The following is an 18086-nucleotide window of genomic DNA, read 5'->3' as shown; positions in this document are numbered from 1 at the left end:
TGGGAGAAACTCCACAATCCTCTGCCGCGGCGGTCAGCTGTGCCGGAGGATCGCTACCTCCCTGAATTGATGCAAGGCGGTTTTAATATAAAACCGCCTCGCATCCACAGGGGAATCGCCCATGTGAAGGTAATCTAAGGCCTACACTGCAGGGGGTGCGGTCTGATAACTTTGTTTCTGTGCCCCTGCAGTGAACTTTTTTGAGCTTACATTAGGAGTCTGATAAATATTTAAAGGGGTTTCCCTCTGAAGATATTAATCCCATTCACGGGATAGGGGGATGATGGCCTGATCACTTAGGGTACAATTCTGTGATGAGCTGATGAGACCTGAAAAAGGGCGCAAAGCCCAATGCCACACCCTTCATTCCTGACAGATTTGGCACAAACGTGCCAGATAGGAGTAAGGAGTATAGTGTCAGACTCCACCCCTGCATGCAGCTCCTCCCATGGCTCCTCCCCCTTCACCCTCAGGTCTTATCAACCCGTCCTGGTTCTAGGAATAGTTTCTCAGAGGCCGTATGAATGATAGACACATTTTCTATTTCCTGTACAACCCCTTTAAGGGCTAGTCTATGGGCCATTTGCTCCGGCCCGCCCGCCCCTATTCTGTTCATAAGTTAATGACTGCCTGTTCACACGGGCCAACACGCCGCTCAGATTTCTGCATGCAGGAACTGAATGACAAATAAGCAAATGAATTCTCATTCGTGGCCCAATCGGGGCATTCACTCACACGGAATACATGTGGGAATCTGAATCACTTATTGGCCCGTGTAAAAGGGGCCTAAGAAAATGTGTTACAGTGTGTCCTAGTAGTGAAGCCAGCAAAATGCATCTACCTGCAGCGTGTACCAAAACGTCAGCGTGAGAGAACTGGTGGTTTCATTGACCGGATAATGGCCGGGAATCCCAGTGCAGAACATGATCATATTCACCAGGGCCAGGAAGCTTTGCCAGTGATCGACTTGATCCAGGAGTGCTCTGCAAGAAATGACACAACGATTGGCACAGTAGCTGATGGGTGAAACATTGCCCACTCCCCGGATTACTGATCGCAGCTGCAGAAGTCAACTACAATATTCTGCCACTTTTTTTTTTTTTTTTTAATTGATGTCAATGAGGAAAGGATCACGACTAGAGATGAGCGAATATACTCGTTTCGAGTAATTACTCGATCGAGCACCGCCTATTTTCGAGTACTTCCGTACTCGGGTGAAAAGATTCGGGGGGGCGCCGGGGAACAGGGGGGAGCCTTCTCTCTCTCCCCCCTGCAACCCCCCACTCACCCACGGTCCCCCCGAATCTTTTCGCCTGAGTACGGAAGTACTCGAAAATCGCGGCGCTCAGGCGAAAAGGGGGCGTGGCCGAGTAGGTTCGCTCATCTCCAATCACGACTCAAAAGTGCAGAGGGCATGACCGGTGTCCGTCAATGGGAATTCAAGATCACAATTATTATATAAGACCTGGCTTACTAGATATTCTGCATAAACCGACACTCACAGAAAAGTATATCAACCCCAATTAGCGCAGGAGCCCAAAATAAGAAGTTATCACATCATCTGCTGGCGGTCTTCCTTTTTATCAGAGGAACACATTGGTTCGCTGTCATTTCGCCCCTGGTCTTATCAGATGCTGTATTATACCAGCGCACCAAATAAAGGAGTCTCATTTGTTAGTACAGCTGCATTATGTGATCATAGTGCAGGAATATGCGCTTTAACTGCAGCAGGACGGGCCGTAGTCAGTGCCGTTGGTTGTATGTAAAGGGGGATTCTGGGCATTTATGCTGCGTTTATACAGAACGATCGTCGTTCAGAAAATAGTTCAAACGAGTGAAACTGAACGATCCTCAGGATACATCATCAATAGTCTATTGGCAGGGGGGTCCGTCACTTTATCATGCCAACATGTTGATGCTGCTGCTGCCTCCGCCGCCATGTACTACTTACTGTTCACTGCGGCACTGGGAGCAAGCAGCACTGTAATGACATCACAGCGCCACCTGTTGGATGTGTGTTGTCATACCTTAGTAACGCCCACACACAGCAAGGAGTGCAGCCAAGCAAGGAATTACCATGGAAAGGTAAAGCATGCTTAGGAGCTTACAGACAAAGTAAATATGAGCAACACAAGAGGTACGGAGTTTGTTCTGTATAATCCGGGAAGAGAAATTCTAGCTCTAATTCTACCTATCCATCTCACAGACTCGATGCTCTGCATATATACATAAAGCTGTACCAGTGGATCACCAGCCGTACTTCTACATAAACAGGTACCAAGTGCAATGGGGTGCGTGGGGGTCTACAGTGGTAAGAAGGGGCTCCGCTTTCCAATGGGGAAGGTAGATGTACAGTAAATGGAGAAGAGTTAGATCAGGGAATATTCTAGGCCTTCCTAACAAGATGTGCTTTTAGGACTTGCTTAAGGCCGCCTGCAGATGAGCGGGTCGGATCCGGCAGCGAGAATTCTCGCCGCGGGACCCGACCCGAGAGCCTGCAGTGACGAGCGCGTACTCTCCCGCGCCTGGTGGCCCCAGCTCTTTCATGCGTCGGCGGCCGGGTGAGTGCGTGCCCCGCACAAAAATAGGACATGCTGCGGTTTGTTTGCCGCACGAGATTTCGCGCGGCCAAACCGCGGCCGTCTGCATAGGAGTGCATATTGTAATGCACTCCTATGCAAACCTTCAGTGGCGGAAATCCCGCCGCGGGATTTCCGCCCGTGTGCAGGCGGCCTAAAGCTGTCGGCATTCGGAATTTACCTGATGATCTGGGGTAGTGCAATCTAGAGGACTGGTGCGCCTTGGGAAAAGTCTAAGTTCCCTGGCAAAGCAGAGAGCACGGGTAGTGTGGTAGACAGATGAGAGGTGATATAGGGTGGCGCAGCATGGAGGAGGGCTTTATGGATGACAGCGAGGAGTTTAATTTGTATTCTATATTTGATAACCAGTGCAGTGACTGGCGCACGGCGGGGGCATCAGTGCAGTGACTGGCGCGCGGCGGGGGCATCAGTGCAGTGACTGGCGCACGGCGGGGGCATCAGTGCAGTGAGTGGCGCACGGCGGGGGCATCAGTGCAGTGACTGGCGCACGGCGGGGGCATCAGTGCAGTGACTGGCGCACGGCGGGGGCATCAGTGCAGTGACTGGCGCACGGCGGGGGCATCAGTGCAGTGACTGGATAAAAAGATGAGCCTGGCAGCTGCATTCAGAGTAGATAGGACAGGAGAGAGTTTAGGGAGGGGAAGAGTGATCAGCAGCGAGTTGCAGTAATCAAGCCAGAGTTTTTGCTGTCTGCATGGTGAGAAAAGGACGGATGAGGATGATGTTTCTGAGGTGCAAGTGACATGAGGAAGAAGGGACTGAATACAGGAAGTGAGGGAAAGATATGTCAAATATGACCCCAAGACAACTGACCTGGTGCCAAAGAGATATGGGGTACCGCAGACTGGGATAGAAATATCAGGTTTGGGTCCTTAATGGATGGCGGGAACAGAATATCTCTTTAACTACCCCATAAAAGACAGAGTGTTCTGCTCTGCCTAGGCTAGGGTCTTCAATGGGGGCGCCGGTGCTACATGATCCTACTGGAGACGGCAGGCGGGTTGTGTCCGACTCTCTAGTTGCTGCAATTTACCTAAATATAAGGATTTAGAAAAACAATCATCCTGCAAACTCCAGCATAAGGCTGCCTGTCCACAGGCGTAGCGGCATCCAGCGGCGGATCTCCGCCATCCGAAAGCAGGGGGGAGCTGACGGTTCTCTGCACTGAGCCTATCTGACAGATAGGCTCACACGGAGAATCGCAGCATGCTGCAATTTGCCGCCCGCGAGCGAAGAATTACTATTATTCTCCGCTTTCGGACAGGTGGGCTGCGCGTTCCATAGCAACACTATGGAAAGCATTCACTGCGGCCGGATTATTGTTGTGGGGAACGCAATGAAAATTTGCCCGTGGACAGGCAGCCTAACATCAGCTTTCTTGTACAGCCGGAGGCTTCAGTGTAAGGCAGGCATCCAACGTTGTGAAGGGCTTTGTATTAGCATCTCTCGTTCCCAGTCTCACTGAATGGGGATGGAAACCAGGATGGCACCACAGGGGTTAATACGGGACACACTTAACTATCTAGCGCGAGACCGACATGGACAGAAACTATATGAGACGGAGACCAAAGGAGCAGACGTCTCATTATCTTCTGGCATTCAGATTCCGTTATGGTATTTACTTTCATACAGAAAACTGCAAGGACAGAAACCGGAATGGAAACGGCGCTGGGAACGCCGAACGCTACGTACCGCGAATGGTTTTCTCCTAAAGCCACCACAATCCGGCAGATCCCATGGGAAGTCTCGATATCTCCATTCTGAACGGCCTGATGGAGCTGGTCCTGCAAGCCGAGGGCCTGAGGGATCAGTTTAAGGAGAGTGTTCACATACCTGGAAGAAGAAGAAGACAGACATAAGTACGACTAGAACTGCATCTACGGAGCCGGCAGAACTACAAGCCCTCCCTGCCCCAGCCGTAGATGTGATGACTGACACGGTACAGCTCCGGTCACCCTTCCTACACAGACATAAGTACAGTCACCGCCGATCCTCTGGTCCTCCGGCCCGCTGTGAGCACAGACCTCTGAATTGGGGTTGGAGCCTGAAGTGTACGATGCCCTTATATTAGGCTACAGGCACACAGGTGAGAATCTCGTGTGAGTTTTCTGTGTTGCGAGACACAAAGCTCGTGTGAATATGAACCTCATTCTTTGGAATAGTTATTCCCATGAGCGATGCTGCGAGGTTCAACACCGCTGCATGTCCACGGTTTTCAATGGGACCATTAAAGACATTGCATGCCGTGAAGCGTGCATGCGAGTGCCAAGTGATGTTTCCCGTTGAAATCAATGGGAAACACTTCCGACTACTTCTGTCTTGTGTGAAACAAGTGTCTGAGAATCAGGATTCCACAAAAGTCATGCAAAGAGTTTTTGACCGAAAATCCCCCGTCTCTCACGTGTAAAACGTACGTTGTCAAGCGTGACGTCAGGCAGAGTTTCGTGACCCAGTATCACACTCGCCCATGGGAATGTAGCCTTACACTTCTGCCTCCAACTCCAATGTACAGACAGCGGGTCAGAGGATCAGCGGCGCCCTGCCACTGATCTATTGATGATCTGTTCATTATAGCCATGTATGGCACAGCCACAATTTTCTCCAGACCCATCCAGTGAGACAGTGCCCCACGGCAGGACGATCGGAGAAGCGGCGGTGCCCACTGCTCTGTTTATTTCTATGGGAGTTACACAAACAGTGAGATTTCTACCCGCTTACTGACAATAGCAAAATCCGATGTCAGACTGTAATAGAGGCCGAGCTGCTGGTTTCCTTTTGCTATGTGTAGATGACGTTATAGGTTGGATATATGATCTGCAGTGAAAATACACAACGGATCGCCACGTCTGAATGTGGCCTTAAGTCATAATCCTATAATCCATCAATCAGCTGGAGAAGCTACAAAAATCGTCTCTCTCTGGACGACCCCTTATGTCCATGGATTACAAGCTCAGTACATACATGTCAATGTGCCGGCTGTAATGCTTCATTACCCCTGTGGTGGCGCCACTGGGCAGTTGAGTATCGACGCCAAGGTACCACCACGGACGATAACTGATTGCAGCAGGACATTTTAGGATTAGCTTTTTTCAGCAACCCTTTTAGTCAAGTCTTAATTTTTATTGGCGCCTCTAGGCTAGATCTAAACAGTACAAATTTAGTAGAATATTGATAAATCTTCCCCCTTTGGGCTACAAGGTTATGGGAGAAGGTGTAGAGCAAAGTCAGGAGCCCCGAATCTTCACATCCTCAGTGTGGAGGGAGTCTTCCAGGCTGTGCAATGCTCCCGGCATTATCCTAGCCCATGTTCATCAGTGGGTGTGCGGCCCCCGCTCATCGCAGCCCTGCTAATACGTAGAATAGAAGCAGAATTTGCATTAAAAACAAAGCAGTGCTTATTCTACAACCAGGACTAAGGTCACATGACTGCTTATCTGGAGGTGTGGGCGCAGAACGGGCCAGCGCCGGGGTCTCCACAGCCATTGTCCTTGCAGTAACCTTGCCCTACACATTTCAGTATGCTCAGACAGTCCCAGTTTCCCAGAAGCCTCTGCAACACTATTTGGGAAAAGATCAGCTGCAATGCATCTTTTTCTAGTGATCCCTGCAATGATACAGCGAGTCGGTCTTGTAGCCTCTGCCCAGCGGTGAAAGGGTTAATCAGGCTGCATTCCCCAGGCATGGAGGAGAAAACAGCCGCTCAACTCTGCAATTAAGTTCCTTTTATTATCGCTGGTGTGAACCTAGGAGTGAGCTAGAAGGAAGGGAAAAGGAGAGGATAAATGGTTGCTAAGCAACTGGAAGGTCGAACAGCCAATCAGCAGCCTGTATTTGTGGTCACGGCGGGTACCAATTCCCAGGGATACAAGATGCAGTCTGCTAAGATCACGAGAAAAGAACTGCACCTTTCCCCCCCATATTGCACACCTTCAAAGAGCTGGCAGCAATAAGGGAGAAGCAGGAGGGGTGTGGAGTGCGCCCGCATGCTACACCAGGGACGCTGGAGGGTGCAAAACTGTAATGACAGGGTGGGTTATGTGCTACGGATCCTCCATCAAATCTGCGGCAGTAAAGTCTCCCAACCATGTGAACGCCGTCTGCGGCAAAGTCTACGTCAAATCCACGTACGGGAAAGAAAAAAACAGGATATGTTGGCACAGCGAGGGGCAAACCTGCGGATTTTTGCAGTGGTTTTAGAGGTAGACCCTACATGGAAAATCAGATATCTCTGTGTGAAGATATTCTTAAGGGTCGCATCATCTCAGAAGTGCGCATTAATGTCGCAGGGAGTCCGCGCCGCTGTCTTTGCTGCACCGTTTTTTTTCCCGTAAGTGGAATCCAAGCCTGCGCAGAAGACAAAGAGGAGACGTGTCGTTTCCTGACGCAGATTCTGCTGCCCATCTGCGTCAGGAAGTACGCACATGGATGTGCCCACTGAAAAGGGCTAAACCCGCATGCGGATCTGTGGGCATGCAGGTACATCATCGCAGCAGACGACTGCCCTCAGACACTGATTCCATCACCGTGAGCACGGCCCAGAATGAAAATAAACCACAGAACAAAAACCGCTCCCCAGCTAAGTGGGCAGATGAAAAGCCGTCGTCTACGTGGGACAACAGGAGATTGTATAATGAAAGAAACTGTCTAATACTCTGTGTTTGCTGTCAGTGAATGGAAACATTCCAACAGTTTTCACAGCTGAGGCTTTGCTACAATTGTATCCAGTCTGGACACTCCTCTGATGTATCGGTCTGGACTCCAGACTGATCCATGTTCCATTCATTCATGTAGTTAGATAATATTAGATGAGGCTTTCACGTCTGAGTCGGGGGTCCGTTTTCCTGCTGAATGGATCCGTCTTATGACAAAACCGAACAGACTCCATAAAGGGATCCGTTTGGTTTCTGCTCAGCTGCCCAGCATTTTAAAAGTGCTGGCCCCGCTCAGATGTGAACCCGGCCTTAGCGTGTCCAGGAAGATGCTGCAGGGTATGACTGAAGTCTGACGGACCCCGTTATGGTCAATTGGGTCTGCCGGGGAGCCCGCATTCTGTTTTTCAGCTCCCCAATGGAAAAGAGAAAAAAGTGAAAACAGTAGCGTACACAGAACCTATTTCAATTCACTGACAGCAATCTCACACTTGAACAGATTTACTAATAGTGTCTTAAAGCCTTTTTACACGGCACAATTATCGTGCAAACCGCTCTTTAGATCGAGTGTTTTGTACAATAATTGTGCAGTGTAAACGCATGCAATGAAACACCAATCATATCGCTGATCAGATATTTCAGGCAGACCATAACAGCATCGCCGCTCCGCCGCGGCTTCTACCAACGACTACTTGGCTACTGCAAATGAAACAGGGGGGCTGGAAGAGATCTCCAGCCGACTTCGCACCTCCATTATAGAAGCACTGGGACGGCTGCCAGGCATCACTTCCACATCACCTGACCAGCGGTGGGGCTCAGTAGTGGCTACCAGGTAATGGCGAGCGCTGTGTCCTCGGGGCTAGCAGCACGCAGTATTCCGTGGTGAGAGAAGCGCTGTGGAGGATGAAATCAGCGGATACGCAGCTAAATCCGAGTCAAAATCCACACAAATTACGAGGTTTTCAATGCAGAAATGCTGCAGGATTTCCACCACATATGAATGAACCCTTAAGCTAAGAAGTAGAGATGTAAATGTACAACTTATTGTGACTCTCCCCATAAAACTGTGACGCAATCTGCTTGGCTCCTCCCCCTCATTAACACACTACCTCCAGTTTAGACCATTTAAACCCTGTTGAAAAAATGATTGTCAGACAAAATACATTAATTTAAAGGGGTTGTCCAACAGACTGCTCCGTTCTTACTGCAGTGGGCATACTTGGAATTGCAGGCCAAGCTTCCACAGAAACGAATGGGAACTTGGCCTGCAGTACCAATGCTGGCCACTACAGTTAGAATGAAGCTGTCTGCTTCTTGCAGAAATCAGCTCAGTGCATAAGTGCAATGATCCGGTATACAGCTGATTGGTGAGGGTCCTGAGCGACAGAACCTTACCGTTCTACTATTGATGGCCTGTCCTGAGGATAGGCCATCAATAGTTTACAACTGAACAACCCCTTTAAGAGAGAGAGAAAAAACTTCCGCCCATAGCTCTTAAAGGTGTTTTCCCATTAATGACATTTATCCCTGATCCACATGATAGAGGATACATGACTAATCACTGGGGGTCCGATTGCTGGCACCCTTGTGGAAATCCCAGCAGTAGGACCCCAAGCAATCAGACATGTATCTCTTATCCATAAATTAGTCTTTAATGGGCAAACCCTTAAAAGGGTTTTCAAGACTAGACAATCCCTTTTCCAAATACAGACCTCTGTAATGTTCGCAGGGGAACCTAGAGGAAGCTACAAACATCGGCACATCTTCCCCACAGAACTAAAGTATTACACGGCATCCATGATGAAAAGTAGATTGGTTGTACCATCAGCGACAAACCCTTTCAGAACACGCCGCCTCAGGGGACTATCTGATCACCTCAGGTTCCGCTCCTGGCACACTCGGAAAACAGCAGATCTTGCCAGGGGTACCTGTGCCAGCCTGGCATATGAAGGATGGCCATTCAGATGAATGGCTGTCATGCAACACAAATCTGCCAGCACGAGATAATAAAGGCGGGTTCCGGAGCCGAGGACCTGTCCCAAGGATGTTCATATGGCCAATAAGGGCAAATGAACAGGGGCTGCGAACCCCTTTATTAAGCAGTGTATTTAAATTCCTCACCATTTTAAAGACCTCTGCTTAATGTCAGTGAAGAAAGCCATTTTTTCCAATCCAGAGACTAAAAACCTACCTTGGCCTAGTCCTTTTCACACTGCTAGACAGTTCTACTACCACAAACCGCTGCCCTACCTGATCCGAGACACAAATTAGTATAGGTAGGAGCAATCTGTACACAAGGATAGAGTTGTGTGACAGTTCTAACTAAACGGACTCCCCAGACTGATACACTGTAACGAAGCCATGAACTGTGTGAGCAGGACAAGTTAGGACAGGTTTTCAATCTCTGAATGGAAAAATAAAAAACAAGGAGGTGAAACAAAAAAGTCTGTTACAAAGTTGCAGAACTCTTCATTATGTGACCAATCAAGCTTCACTTCCACACGTCCGGACCGCCCATTAACCCTACGGCGGCTAGAACTTTTGAATGTAGCAAACATCTGGCAATAAACGCATCAGATATTTAGACATAATAAATACAGAGTTGGTACATAAGAATCCTCTAGAAAGACCAGAGCGACGTAGAACCTGACCTTTGTGCATCAGGCTGAGAGATGGTATTCACTAAAGCCTCCACTGCAGAGTCAAACAGTTCGGGGTCCCGTAGAGCAGAGAATGCCGCCATGGTGAGCTCCTCGCACTCCGTCAGGGGGATGCCCAGCTGAGCCCAACTGGAAAAACACTTCAACACCTTCTGCTTAACAAATCCTGGGGAGTCACTTTGCTGCAAGAGCTGCCGCAGCAAGGGGAAGACGCAGGCGCACTCCTGCGACAGGCAGCTGCGCACTTGTCCTTTGCGGTAAGGCGGGAGGCGGCTTGTCTGGAATTCCTCAGGCAAAACAGTTAACAATTCCAAAAGTGCTAAACAACGAGCTCTGCCGTCCGTCTGTCCGTCCTCCGTCTGAAACACCCGCACCATGTCTGGTACAGCGTGCGGCCAAGAGTCAGGCATCATGTTCAGCGCCAATGACGCGAGCGCCACACAGAGCCGGGTGAGGACAATCTTGGAGCTGCTGGCAAAGGCAGAGATCTGTGAGAAGAGTTGTGACTTGAGGGTCTCATACTGGTCTGAGGGAATATCCCCCCAATAGCGAGATATCTTGATGTGCAGCGCGCTGGCACCAAAGTATTGGATTTCTGGTACTTTGCCACCATTCAGGAGCTGCCAACTAAACTGCCAGGCCTGCGGGGACAGCTGCGCCTGCATCAACCACTTCTGAGCGAGGTTCTTGTTGTCGATGTTGGGATCGTAGTACAACTGGTGAAGAGCCTGCACACCGGGAGACACAAACAGCGACACATCAAACACCGCAAAGAACATTCATTACTTAGAACAAAAGTTATTTGGTGCTTAAAAGCATTCGCCGAAATAAGGCGGAGCGAACGGATGCGAGTAATATGTCAAGGGCACTTCAATATCATCACTAACAACATGACAGGAAACAAACAAAAGGGCTCAACGACAGGAACTTTTTAAAAATTTTAAAAGGCCCTTTTACACGGACCGATGATTGAGCATTAGGCCTTCTTCACACGGCCGACACCGATATTGCCACGAGAAGATTGCACTTCTCCTTGCAGGTCCCCAGCACACTTGCTTGAACGGCTGTGATTGGTTCATTGAGTGCTGTAGGGATTGGTTCTCTAGCTCCGCGGCTCAGCCAATCAGAGCCAGCAGTTTTAAACCCCTGACCAGGAAGCACTGGGGGAAGACTACAAGCGTGTCGGGACCTGCAAGGAGAAGTGCGACACAGCGCCTCTTAGGTGATGTATTGTATTTTTTTTTTAAAGGAAGGCTTTATAGGAAAACATGGACTACAAAACATCGCATATCGAGGCCGTGTAGATTTTGTATTCTCGTAATGTAGCAGCCTACAAAACATCTCTAATGTGAAGGAACCCATTGGAAAGCAGGGGCTTCACAGACATGCGATTTGTAGCGCTGTCGCATCGTGGAAAAAAAAAATTGCACGATTTTGTTGTCGTGTGAAACCGCCTTAATGTACGTTTCCCCGAGCTTACCAGGACTAAATCCGCGTGCGAATGTGTGCCAAAAACAGAAAGCTGCAGATTTTGACTGTGTGACCATAATCTTACTGCAGGTTTCACCCGTAAGGGTGAAATTGGCACTGAAAAACCACAACCTAGACTGAATGCCGGGTACTCTAAAATCCACACCGGAGGAAGTTTCCGCGCAGATTTAGTCTGCTGTCGAAGAGATTCTGAAAGTCGAATCCATTTCGCTGCTACTATAAACGCTCCAGATTTTATGTGCGGAAATTCCACATGGAAAAAGCACAGCAAATCGCCGGCGTGAGCTGCCACCTCCGCGAGCTGCCACCTCCGCGAGCTGCCACCTCCGCATCACCTGACCAGCGGCCGCGCTCAGCAGCTCAGTGACGGTGTGCGCTGCACTCTCAGGGGTGGCAGTGTTCGGGGGTGAGAGGAGCTGTCCGGGAGCCCGCAGCAGAGGACACTGCTTAACCTGTCCGGGTCTTCTATTTTCTTTACTGCGGATGTGTGCGGAAGCGCCGGCCGCATCTGCGCAGTGGAGCTTTTTTCAAACTCTGATTTCTTGCGGAATCCGTGGCAATTCAATTGCGAACGGGCTGCGCATCGGACGGTTTTTATTGATTTCAATGGAAGCCGTCCGTGCGGGAAACGCACTGAAATGGAGAATGCTGCGATTTGTTTTCTGGACCAAAAGGTCCGCAAATCAAGTCCACATGCTTTAATTCATGTGCGGATCCCCAGGCTTCACTGTTGGCGGCTTGATATGCGGATCTTCCGCGCAGGTTCCCAACGCAGATTCTGCAAATCAGATCTGCCCATGGACATTAAGAGATGTGCAGCCAAAAGCCACGATCCACCAACAAACAAGTCCCTAGGTGTTTGTTGGCCCTTTTACATGGGCCGATGGGAAACGAATGTCCTTGAGGCAAACATTCGTGCCCAATCGCCGGCCGATGAAAAAGGGACGCGAAAACACTTGTAAACACAAAGTGCTGATAAATGTCATCTATATGGAGATGAGCGATCGTCTGCCGCATGTGAACAGCACCGATCGACATACTAATTCTCAGCCCGTGTAAAAGGGCCTTTAATGGGGAAATACAGTAAGAGAGCCCATCAATCCCCCCCACTATGAAGTACGTGGTAACCTGCATCACCCGGCTCTGTATTCTATGTATGATGATGGGTGGTGAAGGCACTAACTTCTCATCATCAATATTACATGCAGTCTCCCCATATCCCCCCTGTATCCGCAGTATTAGCGGGCGCAGGGTATTGGTCCTCTAGTGTCTTAGAGCCAAGCTCTCTGCGCTGTTTATGTCATTCATGCCCAGTGCCAGGAGGATCCTGTCACCAGGAGGAGGGAGAGAGGGTCACACAGCTGCTGATGTCCCCGGAGCGCTGGGTAACGTCATGTCATGTTGCATCAGGGAAGTCGCTCGGTGTCACAGCGAGACCCACATGCTCCGCACGCTCCTGCAAGAAACCTGCAGCTGCCAAGACACAAGAGGACGGCAGTGAGGTCCCCCGAGGGTCGGATCGCTAAAATTTACATCAGGAAGCCCAGCGAGACCCCCGGGGATGCGCCATAACCTGGAGCCAGGCCGCTTACACCCGTGTGAGGCTGGACTGCAGCATCGCTGCATTCTGAGATGTAGATTTTATCATAATCAGCGTTCCTACAGTGATCCTTTCTGGCGACATATTTAATGACCCCCCCAATCCGATACAGACGGCCTTTACTGAATAACCATGAAATGACAGTATTCCATTATCACATCTGATTACACAAGCAGCGCTCACCCCCTGCTGCGGCATGTGCAGAATTATATCCCCACCATCGCCAGGCTCACAACAAAAGCCAAATGTACTTCTGATATGACACAATACCCATCCCCCTCCCATACAGCGGCACAGACGGGCACAGCTGTACCCAGCATCGCTCTGCAGAGAGGAAGCAGTGAGGCGCAGTTATGTAGAATAGCAGCTCTGCACCCTGGGGGGCTTCACGTGCCGATCTATGATGCAAGATGGTAGAGCAGAACACGGGCGGACACACATGGGAGGCATATGCCCTGGCACCGGGGGACACGCACATTGGGTGTACGTGCCCTGGCACCGGGGGACACGCATGGGAGGCGTCTGCCCTGGCACCGGGGGACACGCATGGGAGGCGTCTGCTCTGGCACCGGGGGACACGCATGGGAGGCGTCTGCCCTGGCACTAGGGAAGACATGCATGGTAGGCGTCTGCCCTGGCACTGGGGAAGACGCATGGGGTGCACCTGCCCTGGCACTGGGGAAGACGCATGGGGTGCACCTGCCCTGGCACTGGGGAAGACGCATGGGGTGCACCTGCCCTGGCACTGGGGAAGACGCATGGGGTGCACCTGCCCTGGCACTGGGGAAGACGCATGGGGTGCACCTGCCCTGGCACTGGGGAAGACGCATGGGGTGCACCTGCCCTGGCACTGGGGAAGACGCATGGGGTGCACCTGCCCTGGCACTGAGGAAGACGCATGGGGTGCACCTGCCCTGGCACTGAGGGAGACGCATGGGATGTACCTGCACTGGCTCTGGGTGACACACATGGGATGTACCTGCCCTGGCACTTGGTGATATAAATGGGGTGTACCCCTACCCCCCCGGCACTCGGTGATATACATGGGGTGTACCTGCCCTGGCACTGGGTGATATACATGTGGGTGTACTTGCCCTAGCACTGGGTGATATACATGGGATGTACCTGCCCTAGCACTGGGTGATATACATGGGATGTACCTGCCCTAGCACTGGGTGATATACATGTGGGTGTACCTGCCCTAGCACTGGGTGATATACATGTGGGTGTACTTGCCCTGGCACTGGGTGATATACATGTGGGTGTACCTGCCCTGGCACTGGGTGATATACATGTGGGTGTACCTGCCCTGGCACTGGGTGATATACATGGGGTGTACCTGCCCTGGCACTGGGTGATATACATGTGGATGTACCTGCCCTGGCACTGGGTGATATACATGTGGATGTACCTGCCCTGGCACTGGGTGATATACATGTGGATGTACCTGCCCTGGCACTGGGTGATATACATGGGGCGTACCTGCCCTGGCACTGGGTGATATACATGGGATGTACCTGCCCTGGCACTGGGTGATATACATGTGGGTGTACTTGCCCTGGCACTGGGTGATATACATGTGGGTGTACTTGCCCTGGCACTGGGTGATATACATGTGGATGTACTTGCCCTGGCACTGGGTGATATACATGTGGATGTACCTGCCCTGGCACTGGGTGATATACATGTGGATGTACCTGCCATGGCACTGGGTGATATACATGGGGTGTACCTGCCCTGGCACTGGGTGATATACATGGGGTGTACCTGCCCTGGCACTGGGTGATATACATGGGGTGTACCTGCCCTGGCACTGGGTGATATACATGTGGGTGTAACTGTCATGGAAGGTATCTGCCATAACAGATGGTCACTTACTTTCTCCACATTGTCCATGGTGAAGTCCAGGCTCTGCTGCTCCTGCCTGCGCTCCATCTCTGGACCGGGGGAGGGGGAGGAGGTGATTCTGGATCCGTTTGTGCTTCCAGATGGGAATGACAGTGAATCAGCACATCCCAGAGCTGCGCTCCATCCGAGCTCCGCTCATCTCATTGCGGCTCACACACAGCCCAGAGGGGAGGGGGCGCTGCTAGCCGCCTCCCAGATGAAGGTGCCCCCACCACTCCGCATGCAGTGCCAACCAGCAGGTATCCCGGCTGCTCAAGGACTGCCGACCCTGCGGAAAGTGCAAGCAGATCAGTGTGCAATTCCTGGACAAGCCCGTCTCTCCCCAGTCTGCAGTCTCCTATATTATAAACCCGTCTCTCCCCAGTCTGCAGTCTCCTATATTATAAGCCCGTCTCTCCCCAGTCTGCAGTCTCCTACATTATAAGCCTGTCTCTCCCCAGTCTGCAGTCTCCTATATTATAAGCCTGTCTCTCCCCAGTCTGCAGTCTCCTATATTATAAGCCCGTCTCTCCCCAGTCTGCAGTCTCCTATATTATAAGCCCGTCTCTCCCCAGTCTGCAGTCTCCTACATTATAAGCCCGTCTCTCCCCAGTCTGCAGTCTCCTACATTATAAACCCGTCTCTCCCCAGTCTGCAGTCTCCTACATTATAAGCCCGTCTCTCCCCAGTCTGCAGTCTCCTATATTATAACCCCGTCTCTCCCCAGTCTGCAGTCTCCTACATTATAAGCCCGTCTCTCCCCAGTCTGCAGTCTCCTATATTATAAGCCTGTCTCTCCCCAGTCTGCAGTCTCCTATATAAGTAGCCCGTCTCTCCCCAGTCTGCAGTCTCCTACATTATAAGCCCGTCTCTCCCCAGTCTGCAGTCTCCCATATTATAAGCCCGTCTCTCCCCAGTCTGCAGTCTCCTACATTAGTAGCCCGTCTCTCCCCAGTCTGCAGTCTCCTATATTATAAACCCGTCTCTCCCCAGTCTGCAGTCTCCTATATAAGAAGCCCGTCTCTCCCCAGTCTGCAGTCTCCCATATTATAAGCCCGTCTCTCCCCAGTCTGCAGTCTCCTACATTATAAGCCCGTCTCTCCCCAGTCTGCAGTCTCCTATATTATAAACCCGTCTCTCCCCAGTCTGCAGTCTCCTATATTATAAGCCCGTCTCTCCCCAGTCTGCAGTCTCCTATATTATAACCCCGTCTCTCCCCAGTCTGCAGTCTCCTACATTATAAGCCCGTCTCTCCCCAGTCTGCAGTCTCCTATATTATAAGCCCGTCTCTCCCCAGTCTGCAGTCTCCTATATTATAAACCCGTCTCTCCCCAGTCTGCAGTCTCCTACATTATAAGCCCGTCTCTCCCCAGTCTGCAGTCTCCTATATTATAAGCCTGTCTCTCCCCAGTCTGCAGTCTCCTATATTATAAGCCCGTCTCTCCCCAGTCTGCAGTCTCCTATATTATAAGCCCGTCTCTCCCCAGTCTGCAGTCTCCTATATTATAAGCCCATTTCTCCCCAGTCTGCAGTCTCCTATATTATAAGCCCGTCTCTCCCCAGTCTGCAGTCTCCTATATTATAAGCCTGTCTCTCCCCAGTCTGCAGTCTCCTATATTATAAGCCCATTTCTCCCCAGTCTGCAGTCTCCTATATTATAAGCCCGTCTCTCCCCAGTCTGCAGTCTCCTATATTATAAACCCGTCTCTCCCCAGTCTGCAGTCTCCTATATTATAAGCCCGTCTCTCCCCAGTCTGCAGTCTCCTATATTATAAACCCGTCTCTCCCCAGTCTGCAGTCTCCTATATTATAAGCCCGTCTCTCCCCAGTCTGCAGTCTCCTATATTATAAGCCCGTCTCTCCCCAGTCTGCAGTCTCCTATATTATAAGCCCGTCTCTCCCCAGTCTGCAGTCTCCTATATTATAAGCCCGTCTCTCCCCAGTCTGCAGTCTCCTATATTATAAGCCTGTCTCTCCCCAGTCTGCAGTCTCCTATATAAGTAGCCCGTCTCTCCCCAGTCTGCAGTCTCCTATATTATAAACCCGTCTCTCCCCAGTCTGCAGTCTCCTATATAAGAAGCCTGTCTCTCCCCAGTCTGCAGTCTCCTACATTATAAGCCCGTCTCTCCCCAGTCTGCAGTCTCCCATATTATAAGCCCGTCTATCCCCAGTCTGCAGTCTCCTATATTATAAGCCCGTTTCTCCCCAGTCTGCAGTCTCCTATATAAGTAGCCCGTCTCTCCCCAGTCTGCAGTCTCCTACATTATAAGCCCGTCTCTCCCCAGTCTGCAGTCTCCCATATTATAAGCCCGTCTCTCCCCAGTCTGCAGTCTCCTATATTATAAGCCCATTTCTCCCGTCTGCAGTCTCCTACATTAGTAGCCCGTCTCTCACCAGTCTGCAGTCTCCTACATTAGTAGCCCGTCTCTCCCCAGTCTGCAGTCTCCTATATTATAAGCCTGTCTCTCCCCAGTCTGCAGTCTCCTACATTATAAGCCCGTCTCTCCCCAGTCTGCAGTCTCCTATATTATAAGCCCATCTCTCCCCAGTCTGCAGTCTCCTATATTATAAGCCCGTCTCTCCCCAGTCTGCAGTCTCCTATATTATAAGCCCGTCTCTCCCCAGTCTGCAGTCTCTTATATTATAAGCCCGTCTCTCCCCAGTCTGCAGTCTCTTATATTATAAGCCCGTCTCTCCCCAGTCTGCAGTCTCCTATATTATAAGCCCGTCTCTCCCCAGTCTGCAGTCTCTTATATTATAAGCCCGTCTCTCCCCAGTCTGCAGTCTCTTATATTATAAGCCCGTCTCTCCCCAGTCTGCAGTCTCCTATATTATAAGCCTGTCTCTCCCCAGTCTGCAGTCTCCTGTATTATAAGCCCGTCTCTCCCCAGTCTGCAGTCTCCTACATTATAAGCCCGTCTCTCCCCAGTCTGCAGTCTCCTATATTATAAGCCCATTTCTCCCCAGTCTGCAGTCTCCTATATTATAAGCCTGTCTCTCCCCAGTCTGCAGTCTCTTATATTATAAGCCCGTCTCTCCCCAGTCTGCAGTCTCCTATATTATAAGCCCATTTCTCCCCAGTCTGCAGTCTCCTATATTATAAGCCCGTCTCTCCCCAGTCTGCAGTCTCCTACATTAGTAGCCCGTCTCTCCCCAGTCTGCAGTCTCCTATATTATAAACCCGTCTCTCCCCAGTCTG

The 18086-nt window shown here is 50.7% G+C and overlaps 1 protein-coding gene across 2 annotated transcripts in view; it reads right to left on the bottom strand.

The window, feature by feature from the left end:
• Positions 1 to 18086, bottom strand: part of IPO13 (importin 13) — an 87080-nt gene that overhangs the window by 53920 nt on the left and 15074 nt on the right. For both annotated transcript variants that reach the window (XM_066597948.1, XM_066597949.1), the window contains exons 2-5: positions 14879 to 15176; positions 9901 to 10637; positions 4293 to 4433; positions 842 to 983 (exon numbers count right to left, since the gene is read on the bottom strand). In XM_066597948.1, the coding sequence (XP_066454045.1) occupies positions 842 to 983; positions 4293 to 4433; positions 9901 to 10637; positions 14879 to 14935 (1077 nt within the window). In that variant the 5' untranslated portion in view covers positions 14936 to 15176. The remainder of the gene's footprint in view (positions 1 to 841; positions 984 to 4292; positions 4434 to 9900; positions 10638 to 14878; positions 15177 to 18086) is intronic.

The sequence above is a fragment of the Eleutherodactylus coqui genome, chromosome 3, assembly GCF_035609145.1.
Source record: "Eleutherodactylus coqui strain aEleCoq1 chromosome 3, aEleCoq1.hap1, whole genome shotgun sequence".
In the NCBI taxonomy this organism is placed as follows: Eukaryota; Metazoa; Chordata; class Amphibia; order Anura; family Eleutherodactylidae; genus Eleutherodactylus; species Eleutherodactylus coqui.
The sequence above is the reverse complement of the archived record's forward strand: the minus strand, read 5'-3'. Positions and strand labels throughout refer to the sequence as shown.